This window comes from Microtus pennsylvanicus, chromosome 11, assembly GCF_037038515.1.
Source record: "Microtus pennsylvanicus isolate mMicPen1 chromosome 11, mMicPen1.hap1, whole genome shotgun sequence".
In the NCBI taxonomy this organism is placed as follows: domain Eukaryota; kingdom Metazoa; phylum Chordata; class Mammalia; order Rodentia; family Cricetidae; genus Microtus; species Microtus pennsylvanicus.
In genome coordinates this window covers 11,859,237-11,871,912 of record NC_134589.1, presented here as the reverse complement: position 1 = coordinate 11,871,912, position 12,676 = coordinate 11,859,237, and the positions used below count along the sequence as shown (strand labels likewise).

At 38.9% G+C, this 12,676-nt stretch overlaps 1 protein-coding gene across 2 annotated transcripts in view; it reads right to left on the bottom strand.

The window, feature by feature from the left end:
* The window catches only part of Abca9 (ATP binding cassette subfamily A member 9), a 70,308-nt gene extending 57,632 nt beyond the window's left edge, over window positions 1–12,676 (bottom strand). Inside the window, exons 1-8 of one of the 2 annotated variants that reach the window (XM_075990248.1) lie at window positions 12,463–12,676; window positions 11,408–11,446; window positions 10,425–10,570; window positions 7,662–7,869; window positions 6,134–6,298; window positions 4,386–4,489; window positions 3,644–3,870; window positions 216–357 (exon numbers count right to left, since the gene is read on the bottom strand). In XM_075990248.1, the coding sequence (XP_075846363.1) occupies window positions 216–357; window positions 3,644–3,870; window positions 4,386–4,489; window positions 6,134–6,298; window positions 7,662–7,869; window positions 10,425–10,520 (942 nt within the window). In that variant the 5' untranslated portion in view covers window positions 10,521–10,570; window positions 11,408–11,446; window positions 12,463–12,676. The remainder of the gene's footprint in view (window positions 1–215; window positions 358–3,643; window positions 3,871–4,385; window positions 4,490–6,133; window positions 6,299–7,661; window positions 7,870–10,424; window positions 10,571–11,407; window positions 11,447–12,462) is intronic. The other variant, XM_075990247.1, reaches the window with a different exon arrangement.

Sequence of the window (12,676 nt, the reverse complement as noted above, 5' to 3'; positions counted from 1 at the left end):
CTTCTTGTTAGCTGAATGTCTCTGGCATTTGTTATTGGGACTGAGAGCTGAGCAGCACAGTATTTGAAAAGTATATCTCATCAATTTTCAATTGGATTCTATGTGGATAGTGCCTTGTGCAGATACTGCACAGAACAGAAAAGATAGAAACAAGCAATGGTGCATGATCAAAGGGAGGGAAGGAGAAAGTGGGGGGAGAGAATTCACCAACTTACCAAAGACAGGCCATAAAGGAGAAAAAGAAGGAACACCACCATGAAACCAGTTAAGACAACAATCTGGGCAGATTTCACAATAAGAGACATCAAAGTAGCCATGACAAGGATAAAGCCAGCATACATCAAACCCCAGGAAAGCCTGGCCAAGAAACACAGGATTAGTGCAAATGGTATGACTCGGTCACTCTCTTCATTCACTTAGCTTAAACGTGTGTGACTTATCAAGAGTATCTTCCAAAAGGGTAATTCCTAACAATTCATAAAACATCCTCATCTTAAAGCTCATATTCTATAAAGTAGATAATAAACAAGCAAATGCATACAGCAAATAGCTGCTCTCGTAAACATTGTCAGTTTGGTAGAACCTAGAGTTATCTGGCAAGGGAGAAGCCTCAGTTGCAGAACTGCCTAGACCAGCTTGGTCTGTGGGCATGTCTGGGAGGCATGGGCTCACTGAATGATGCAGAAGGGCCCAGTCCTCAGGCAGGTGGTCCTGCATGAAAAAGTCAGCTAAGCAGAAGCCAGAGAGCAAGCCCACAAGGTAGCACTCTGGCATGGCTCCTGCCTCTGAGTTCTTACTGTGCCTTCCCTCAGTGATGGTCTCTGACCAGGGAAGTATAATCCAAGTAAATCCTTTCCTGCTTGGGTAGCGTTTGGCTTCTAACACAGCAGCTGCATGCAAACAGAAGGACACGAACTGGACAGTAAGAAAGTCATCGTCCTCAAGTCTGAGGATCAAAGGCTTCTAGGGAGGGCTTAAGGGAGAATCTGTGCTGCTTTTTCAGTTCCGTTCACTTTCTTTCATAAGGAAGTCAGGGACACAGCGTGGGCATTAGAGACATACTGATCACATTTTAGGCTTTGCAAGCCAAGTAATCTTTGTTGCCATCAGTGCTGCCTTCACAGACCAAGAGCAATTACACGCAGTCTCTGCCCAATATATGGCTATATCCCCATGAGAATGTATTTATAGACATTGGAGTTTCCAATAGATTTTTATGTCCCCTAAAAAGTGATTACCGCTCTTTTGTCTTTCTTCCCAGACAAGCCTCTCCTACTTCACAACTTGCATAAAAGTACCTGGTCAGCTCCTGGTATAGATGATCCAGAGCAAGAATACACAGAGCATCTCCATGGAGAAGACAGCCAGGTAGGTGGATATGAAGAGGCTTATTTAGTTTTGATACCAAGGACCGAGGAGGCCCAACATAGGGTCCAGTAATGTCACAGACTTGGCATCAAATTTTCTCTATTACATTACAACTTAATATGTTAAGAAGCAATTGTTTAATTCCCTTACATTTCAATTTCCTCTCTAGGGAAAGATTGAGAATTAAATTAGTCGGGTATTTTGTGGATACAACATGGTGATAGGCCCACAGTGGACAGCTAGTTTCCTTTCATTTATATTAGAAAATCCTATCAAGTTCAGGACCTGTTTTAATCTGCCTGCCTTCTACAGACTTCTTAATTTCTCTCCATTTAATTTGATACTGACTGTTGGCTTGCTATGTATTGCTTTTATTATATTTAGATATTTTCCTTGTATCCCTGGTCTCTCCAAGACCTTTATCATGAAGGGGTGTTGGATTTTGTCAAATGCTTTTTCAGCATCTAATGAAATGATCATATAGTTTTTTTCTTTCAACTTATTTATATAATGGATTACATTCTTAATTTTATTCAAATATTTCTTTCCTTCAAGGAGGAAGAAAAGCCCTAATATTTTTAATCTCTCCTCACTAGATTTTTTAAATATATTATCTTCTACTGGCTCTTCATAGATTTCAATACCTTTTAAAATCTGGTAAAAAAAAATTCTCTTCAATATCGTGGGCATAATTTTAGTACATAAAGGGACAAAAAGCCTTGCATTGTATCAAACCTGCCATCTCTTTTTGAAAGATATATTTTATTTTGCATTATGTATATGTGCATCTCTGTGGGTGGGTGTGGGGGAGAGAATGTGCACATGGGTGTTTGCCTATGGAGACCAGAAACATCAGCATCAAGCTCCCCTGAACCTGTAGTTACAGGCAGATGCAAGCTCCTCTGGACCTGATCTGTAGTTAAAGACAGTTGTAAGGTCCCCTGACTTGTAAGTAAAGACAGTTGTAAGGTCCCCTGACCTGCAGTTACAGGCGGTTGTGGGGTCCCCAGACCTGCAGTTACAGGCAGTTGTGGGGTTCCCTGACCTGCAGTTACAGGCAGTTGTGGGGTCCCCTGACCTGCAGTTACAGGCAGTTGTGGGGTCCCCAGACTTGTAGTTACAGGCAGTTGTGGGGTCCCCTGACCTGCAGTTACAGGCAATCGTATGCTTCAGTGTGGGATGCTGGGAAGCAAACTGAGAAGCAAAGCCTCAAGAGTGCCTGTGCTCTTCACCCTTGATCTATCTCTCAAGCCACTGTCTTCTTTCTTTCCACACTAGTACAGTGAACAATATCTTAGAAAAAAATAACAAATTTGGCTCAAGTCAGCCAGCAAAATGTGTAGTCTTCCTACTCAGCAGAGTTTCTCTTTGGACACTATGTATAATCTCCATACCATCTTTAACACTGAAAATACTGGTCGGTTTGTAAAAGGCAAATTTGACATTCAAATCACTGCTTTCTGACTCTGTGTTCTTTCCTACCTCTCTACCTATCTCTAATGGACCACTTGGTTAATCTTATCACTAACTATTGGGCCCTCAGTTTCCTAAGTTCCATCTTCTGTTCTCTCTTGATGCTCTGTTCTCTACACTTCCCCAGCTAATATCTAACATCGAGCATTTAATGTCTCTCAACTTCCGCGGAAAGTACTCTAAGTACATTCTATTTAATCCTGCTGCCAGCAAGAAGTAGAACTATGATTGGCGCTTCACGGAAAAGAAAACTGGAGTTTACAAAGTTTAAGTCACACTCCCAAGGTGGAAGCTACTAAAGGCTGAGATGAAGACAGCCTGCGGCTTCCCATGGGGCTGGTCACTGCCCTAACTGCTTGCTTTCTTGTCTCTGCTAAGGAAAGCTCAGGACATACTAGCTTTCTCTTCCATGGCCCATGTAAAGTGGGGTCAAATCATCATCATTTTTAACATAGTCTCTGAAATACATATTTCATTTAACACAGTATCCAAAATACATATTTCCTTTTCCCTAAAAGACTCATAACTTCTCCTATATGTCAGTTCACATAGACACAGAAGCTAATAACTGAGGGTCACTCCATGTGTCGTCAGGGTCATGAAGACTGGAGCCCCTTAGGCTTTCTTCAAGTCAAAGAAATACAGAAAATTCCAGTTACCAGGCATGTAAGTCCGTGTGTTTCAAGCATCCATATGCCCTAGCTTAGTAAAGTATCAAGACTAAAGACCAAGTATGACAAACAAACCTAGGGAGTTCCCTTAGTTAACATGCTGATGGGTGTATTACAGACAAGCGACTTACCAGAAAGCAGACTCCCGAAGTCCCATCATTGCCATCAGTGTCGTAATGTATTGCCTTTCTTGGGTAATGTTGATGGATAAATAGTATATAAATGAAGAAAAGGATATAACACAGAAGAAAATTAAAAAATCAGTTGCAACTCCTCCCTGGGAAATAAAAGGTAGTATCTTCATGTGTGACCCAATAAGTGACATCAGCTCTTCCATCACTGAGTGATTTGTTGTCATCTAAAGAGAGACACCAATGAACAAATTATTATCAGCAATCTCATTGCAGCCTTGGGCTCTTTTCTTCAGTCTGTAAGAAGGCATTAGCTTGTAGTTGTTGGTTTCCAAGATCCTACTTTAAGTCTTTCAGTGAAAAAAATTACCATTGTTTTTAAAACCCAACTGGAATAACATTTCAAGCTAGATCTTCTCTGGGGCTTCTAATCAGAGTATCTCCTGTTTTACTGTTTATGCAGCACACGATTTACTACCCCACGATAGACCCTAAAGCCCTCCTAATGACCGCTTATCTATACTTTTACCTCTGTATTACCAGGATCTCTGCTTAAAAGTACCCGTACTGTGCATATTTTCAAGGCACCAGTATCTTGACACTACAGTCTGGAAAAGAAGCTGTCTGTCATTACTATGCTTAGTGGCTAAACGCAAATAAATTACAAAATAAGACAATCCATATCGCCACCTATCAAAATTCAGTATACAATGCACCTAGTTTCCGTTAACTTAGTACTCACCTCTATGATGCCAGCGTTAATGGCAGCTTGGAAGGCTACAAACCCTCTCTCCCAGAAGATTGAATTTCTACAAGTTATTTTGTCATCCATTGTTTCGCAAGGAGCTTCAAGCAAAGAAGACACAACCACTGTTATGCGACCAGACAGTACTAGTTATGGGGCAAATAAAAATCTGTAATTCTCCAAAATGTCTTTAAAATCTATAATAGGACAGTATGTGGCAAGGCATATTGGTTCGGGTTGTAGAGCATGACCAAAAAAGAGATACCAAGACTACTTTGTCGATGTTCTTTAAGGTAAGTTCTTGATTATTTTTCCTGCCATTTTATAGTTATTTCAACTTTAAAATGTTTGGTCCTTCTGTTGTTTGTGCCAGAAAAACAAAGAGTAGACTCACTAACACAGAAAACACTGAGCTATTTTTAAATAAGTGGGGATAACTTAAGCCAATTTGTTGAAGTTTTTTGATGGAGGAAGGTCATTGGTTAAAATAAATAAAGAAACTGCTTGGCTGGCCCTCATAGGTTAGAACACAGGTGGGTGGAGAAAACAGAACAGAATGCTGGGAGGAAGAGGAAGTGAGCTCAGACTCAACAACTCTCCTCTCGGGGGCAGACGCCTCAGAGAGACGCCATGCCCCGCTCCCAGGCAGACGCACGCAATGAAGCTCCGACCCAGGATGGAAGTAGGCTAGAATCTTCCCGGTAAGACCGGTGCTCACAGATTATTAGAGATGGGTTGATTGGGATATCAGAATTAGCCAGTAAGGGCTAGAGCTAATGGGCCAAGCAGTTTTTAAAAGAATACAGTTTCTGTGTAATTATTTCTGGTAAAACTAGCTGTGGGGGCGGCCGGGTGCCAGGGATGCAGCCCGCCGCTCCTATTACTACAGTTTTTAATATATCAAAGAACAGAAAGAATGACGAGCAGCTTTTGGGTTTCCTCTAAACAGGATCTCATTCTGTAGTTCAGGCTGGTCGTGGGCTCACAGGAAGGCTTTAAGTTCATAGTGGAATAAAGAAGTTAAAAGTATAATTTTCAAATAAGCATGGAGGCTCCTAAAAATAATAAAAGTGGAGCTGTGATATATAAAATATCTATCAGGCTGGAGTTTATGCCAGGACTCTGGGTCTACATACCATAGAGGTGCTTGAACGCCTATGTTTAATGTAGCACTATTCATCCTAGTCAGGTCTAGAGCCTTTCTTATCTATCAACAGATGGGCAAACATACCTACTTACAATGAAGTTCTATTCAGCCATAAAGAAAAAGAATTGATGTAGTTTGCAGGAAAATGAATGAAATAGGAGGTCTTCATATTAAAGAAAATGAGTTAAACTCAGGACAAATTATGACATTCCCTCTCATTTACAGAACCTAGACTTTCTATAAATACATAAAACCATACATACATATACATGAATGACATGATTGTAGAAGCAAGACCGAATAAGAATAATAGGAGGGAGAGAGGAGAAAAGGGAGAGGGTGGGGTAAATATGGTCAAAGTACACAACAGGCTTGATTGAATATAAATCCATCACTATATGCAAGGAATATATATATATATCAATAAAATTATATTTTTAAAAACAGAGGTTTCATTTAATAATGATCAATCCATTGGACATTGGAAATTATCATGGGGGTTATGGTGTTCATCTAACTTCTTCTGTATGTGTCTCTTGGGTCTAATGACATAATAGCAATATCTACATTAATATATTTTTCCTAATGGCAAAGTTACCTGAGTGGTCCCTGTGTTCTTTTACTTGTGGGATCCTCTGACCCCATGAAAATTTCAAATGATATGAGAATGTATCCTTGAAGATGACTCTCACTGCGTCTGTTGAGTAATTTAAATCTAGTTCGCTCATACATGTTTCATCAGGACATGCCACAATTCTTCTTCCTGCCATGTGAAGAAACGGAATAGTTCAGTAAAATTCCCATGTAGTTCAATGGCAGCATACCAGATTCAAGAGACTTGAGACCATTTTACATTTGAGTTAATTCTTCCCTAGTCACATCGTTTAGCAGATTAAAGACTCATGTGATCAGAAAAAGATAGAGATATACAGAAAAGACAGATTCAGAGGGAAAAAACTCTAGTTTCCAATGTTTTTAAAAAATATACGTAGGCTTTAGATAGAAAAGAAAAAGGATAGAGAAAGTCCCAAAAAATAGAGTAGTTGGGTATGGTGGTGCATGACTTTAATCCCAGTACTTGGGTAGCAGAGGCATGTGGATCTCTATGTGTTCAAGGCCAGTCTAATGTATAGAGTGAGTTCTAGGAAAACCAAAGATACAGAGAGAAACTCTGTCTTAAAAAACTAAAACTAAAGATAAAAAAATAGAGTTAAAAACCCCACATAAAAATGGAAAATACACAGAGACTCTGGATACTGTATGTTATTGTGTTGTCTTTGAATTCTTTGACTGCTGAGGAAGGAGCAACAGCTGCTAAAAGACCATTGATTATAAATGCTGCTGGATTAATCCAACCTTTATTTTGAAAATGCCTTGACTTAAAATTTTAAGCCAAAAGATGTATTACTTTGGAGAAGAGATCTTGCTTTTGTTTCTACAGGAAATGGGAGGCTGTAGATTCATTCTGGATTAAGAAAAATAAGGTTTGATCCAGGAAGCACCGCCCCCCCGGAAAATCTCCAATAGTAACAGATGGCCCAGATGATCCAGCATTTCAGAGCACCTCTGTTGCAGTTTCCTCTAAGTTCTATATCCAGAACAGCCTCAAGACTGCTGCCTGAGACGATCCAGCCTCCCAGAATACTCTAGTCATCACTTGACTATAATCCCAAACTTTCTTTGAATCCCCATAAGATGATCAGTACTACCAATAAGCAGGTAGTAGCCTTGAAAACTATGCCCACATTCCTAAAAAAAAAAATGGTTCATGAATGCTTGTTTTTGTTTAGCATGTTGATTACAAGTTTTCATGGATAATGATCAGGAAAAACAGCTAAACAAAGGAGAATAGATTCAGGGTCTTGTTTTACATTTAAATTACCCAAGACTCATCTCATTTTGATATAATTTATAAGGAATATTAATTCTCTTTGAAGTACAGTTGCTCAAAGGTATTACTGGAGTAAAGTATTCTCCTTGATATCAAAAGTAATACCCATCCATGTTGTTAATCAACTTTAGCAATGTCAACATTTAACACATTTATTTTCAGGAAAATCCTAAAATAAATTTGAGCATAATAATAAAAGTAAAGAAATGGTTTCATGCACTGCCACGGAACATACCTTTCATGAAGGGAGCTGATGCCACTTTGTTCATTATCTCGTAGACAGCTTTAGTCTCAGGAGCAAATGCAATCATGTAGTTAGAATCATTAAAATCATCAACACGTCCTAGATCCGTTTCAGGAATTTGAGGAGCGTCATGAACTTGATGTAAATCGGAGGACAGTTGGTATGTAAGAAATGTTAGGAGAAATGAGAAAAACCATTCCTACATAGTAACAAGAGAGAAGAAAGAACATCAGGCTTTCTCCCACCAACAGCCAAAACCATGTCACCCTGTCATACAGCTGCTGCTCCATTTTTTCCTCTTCCATTTTAAAGTCATTGATTTTACTTTTGTCCTCCAAAGATCCATTTAATTTATGTCCAGTGGGTGGAAGAGGGCATCAGGAGGTAACAGATGACTGTGAGTCACTGTGTGGGTGCTGGGAATCAAACCCAGATCCCCTGCCCGAGCAGCTCGTGCTCTGAACCACTGAGCCAGCTCTCCAGCCCCTACTTTGCTCCTTCATCTGCACATTTTGTGACAGGAGTATTGTTCACCGAGACAGGGTTGTGACAGCAGTTCCAATTATAACTGAAAGTGTTTCCTCATTCAACACTGCAAGGCCAGATGCTTGTCACCTCTAATAAGTCTCGTCAGAGGCCACACGACCACGAGAACGGACCACTCGCTGGTATTTGAAGGGAGGGCGGTATGGAATAGGTAAGTACTTCCCTCAACAGAAGCACGGCCTTATCTTGTTCTTCAGCTCTCTACGCATGGAAGAGGCAGTAAAATACTGCTCACCAAAAGAATTTTAATGTTTTTTATCACGGTCACTGCGTTCTAGAACTGTAAACATAACAGACCATGTGTGAAGCCCAGCGCAAAGAATTCACTTTGCTGTTCTAGTTTGACTCAAAGAGGGAACTCTAATTAAACTCAGTCGCTCACACACAGTCACACAGAGAAACATGAAAGAAAAACGGGCACCTGGGAGACGGAGGATTCTAGTGAAAGAGGTGATGATCAAAAGCAACTAAAAATCATTATATAAATGCATGAAACTGTCCGTTATAAAAAAGGATTTATTTGTTCTTCTCTCATGGTATACCACATTCATCGTACAAAATTTTAGCTATGTGTATGTATGTACATGTATGCATGCATAGAATTTAAAAAAGCGAACGTTTGGAAGTGTAACAATTACTTAAAGCAGGTTCTCAGCTTTTATATTAATATTCATATGACCTTTGCTTTGTCCTTAAAGCTCTTGAATATTTTATTCATTGACAATCCAAACATTCATCAAATGTTTCTTGGATGAATACACACACTGTTCATAGAATACGACATTCATTTGGTAATTCTTTTAATGAGTGACTTTAATTTGTGTTTATCATTAATTCTACAGAAAATATATATCATTGTTAAAACAAAAAGAGTACTAGTGCAATAAAATTAAAGGCCCAGCTGGGCGCTGGTGGCGCACGCCTTTAATCCCAGCACTTGGGAGGCAGAGGCAGGCGGATCTCTGTGAGTTCAAGGCCAGCCTGGTCTACGAGAGCTAGTTCCAGGGGCTTCAAAACTTCAGAGAAACCTGTCTCGAAAAACCAAAAGTAAAAATAAAAATAAAAAAGAAACACCCAAATATGATTCTGTTTCTGTTGCTCCCACTGCACCTTGCAGCTACAGTGTGCTTGCTGAGAAGGACATGATAGCCACATAGGTATCTTTCTAGTTTTATAATTTCTTTGTGGCGAGTATCTTTTTCCCCAGCAAAATATGATCATCTTTTAAAAATCCACTACATTTTTATGATATTTTAAATTATGCAGGTGTTTTATTTTAAATAATAAAGGTTATACTCATTTATGTGTACAACATATTTCAACACAGGCTCGCATGGTAGAGTGGTTAAGCAAAGCTCATTACTTATCACTAGCGTGACACTTTTTGACAAAATCGCATGGGTTGAATCTTTTCAAACTGAAGAAAACTCAGCAGTGTATTATTACACACACGATGTGCTCATGAGCGCAACCTTTCATTTTGTATATGTCATCACTCTTTCATATATACATGCTAATACACAATAAGTCCTTTAAAGTATCTGCTGTGTTTCATGCTCCTGCAGCTTTGTATATATTTAACCTAAAGTCCTTTCCTTAAAATAACCTTTTCATGAGACGTTTATCCACGTTAATGTCTAAACATTAAGCTTGCTTCCGTCTGTGTTTGAGAATACACCCTGGTATAAACCTCAGTAAGTGAATTATTCTTGTCCTGTAGATGTCACAGATAGCTCTGAGAATTATTTTGGGTGTGGAGTTGTAGGGAACGGGGAGAGTGCCAATGGGAATTCTTTGTGAAAGGCTTTTCTCATTTCTCTTAAACCTCAGGTTACACTCTGAAGCATTTACGGATTAAAGTTTGCTTCTTTGATGATGCCCTGAACCTCAGTGTCTATGCCCTCATGAGACCGAAATGAAAACAGATGTTAATTATTATTTCTGTTGTATAAAGGTATAGCTTCATTTTATAGGGCATGTCTGAATATGAGTTGTTTTAAAATATCTCTAGTAAGGTATTTAATGTTACATATTCAATTTTTTTATGTGAAAAAAAATAGTAGTAAAGCCCAGGACCTGAAAAATTCTAGCCTGTAAATTATATCTGTGTCATATAAAAAAAATCAGTGACTAATCACCATGTGGCTATCACTGAGAAAATACTGCTTTCTTTTCCCAATAGGAGAGCGCACAGATTCTCAGCCATACCGTTGCTGTTTCTCTTCTCATCCTGCCCTTCTTCAGCCAGTTCTTGCAGAGAAGAGCCCACGTCTGCTGACCCACCTTCAAGTGTCTCTTCCTCATTTCCGCTTGTTTATTGTTCTAAAGGATGTAAAGGAGGCAAACGTGGAAGTCTGAAACAGAAAGCATTGTGCAATCAAACTAAAAGGAAACATTGGTGCAGCTGTTTCCAATTATGTGCCTACAGAAGCAGGGCGCCAAATATAGACAGAGGAAAGGAAGGAAAAAAGAGGAGGTGGCAACGTCTACTGAAAAAAATAAGAGTCTTTTCTTCAATGGAATGGCTTTTCAGAGACTAATAATAATGTCCCGTGCTGCCCCCATGAAAGTTGGCAGCTAAGCTGTCCAAGTTTTATATAGGCTGGTGGGAGGTCTCCCGTTACCCTGTCAGTTAGTTAGTTATTACTAATTACCAGTAGTTACTACTAATTACTAGTTACTATTCAGCAGAATTCCACTACCAGTCAGTTCTGTTCCTGGGTCTGTATGCCGAGGTGTGGGTTCACCAGGGACCTGTACTCAGATTCTTCCAGATGTAGATCACTGTGACAGGGTGTTACAGAACACGCCTTTACACACACTATTCAAACAGAACTCTGTGGGACTCAGAAGCATTGGGTTGATACCCATGGCTCAACATAAGAAATCCTAAATAATACGGTGTCAACTAGGTCTTTTTTTTAAAAAAAAAAAGAGGTTGATTTATATAAGAATATAATTTATATGAATTCACACCATGAGCAATACATATCTCTAAATAGATCCCAAACGCTAAACGATCATTACCAAATACAATTTTAAAAGATTATCTTGGGAAGTGGGAAATAGGGATGGAGGTCAAGTATGAAATGGAACATTTGAGTCAAAGCAAATAAGTAAACAAAAAGAAAAGACAGGCTGTTTTGTATGTCATGAACTCAAGACAATGATTAACTCAGCCCTTTACTGACCTTTCGCAACTGAAGTCTGAAAAACTCTTACAAAAACCACTGAAAAAAACCACAGGTCAATAGTAAGTAGCTAAGTTCAAGGGACACAAAAGGACATTTTAAATAATTTCATATTGCTTCCAATGTTTGGATTTTCCACTTACATAAATAATCTCCAAGTAATAATATCATCAATAGGCTATGACAATTGGAAACTCCAATTAATACTAAATCACATTTTCAATTAGAAATCAATGCTGTAGCAAGTCTTGGTATCCATCCAAAGCATAAAGATATATTGTTCAAGTGCCAATTCTTCTTAGATAGTTAATGTATATGGAGGAAAATATTCATAAATAAAAACAGTTGTATAATCTAACCGTCATGCATTAAGTTATTTGTTCCTGGCTGTTAAGAATTAATTATTCCATTGTGCATGCCCATGCAAAATGCTATTTGCTCTAGGAGAAGAAAATATTAAATTAACTTCAATTGTTTTGAATAGCAAATTGAGTAGTTTAAAAATAATACATCAGTTGTTAAAAACTAGTAATTTCCCAGTTGGACAGTATTCCTGCTACTCGGGACGACAAGCATTGCACAAGTAAAATTATTTTACATATTTAGTATGATAAACAGGGCCAATAGAGTATTTCCTAAGTTTTCTTGATTAAAACTCTCAAGTCAGTTAAAAACAACTCAAAGCTCACAGAATCTTGCATCCTGATATTTACATTCCTCTGGCCATAAAACTGGAAAGCGCTGCACACAGAAGGGGAATAAGCAGTTCTAGAAGCTTTGAAAACAGCAGGAGCCAAACATGTTACATTCCTTTCCACTTACCCGCTCGCCTGGTCCAGCGTATGTGCTTTTTAGAAAAATGCTTTAGTCATGCAGCAAAATGGAAAATTCTTAGTTTTCCAACTGCTTATTTAGCCGTACAGTATGAAATACTCAAAGGTTTGAAAAATCAAAATGACTTACTCGTAACCTCCACCGAAATGTTTGGCATGACTTTGATGCCTTTTCTTGTCCCATTACATAAGTGCTAATAACCAGTTTGGAGGCGAACTTACTGAGGGAAGCTAAAGCAGGAATCTTCAAAAAGTTCATCCACAGATCTTTGTCCTGGAGGAGAATTCACATCTCTTTGTTCGGATCACTGCTACATCTTGCTTTGAATTTTGCTTATCAGGAACGGTTCTGTTTCACTCTGGTTTCTGAAGAGAATTCTTGACTGAGTTCAGCCTGACTGCCAAAGCTCTGCTCATGTAGTGACTCCTGAGCTGC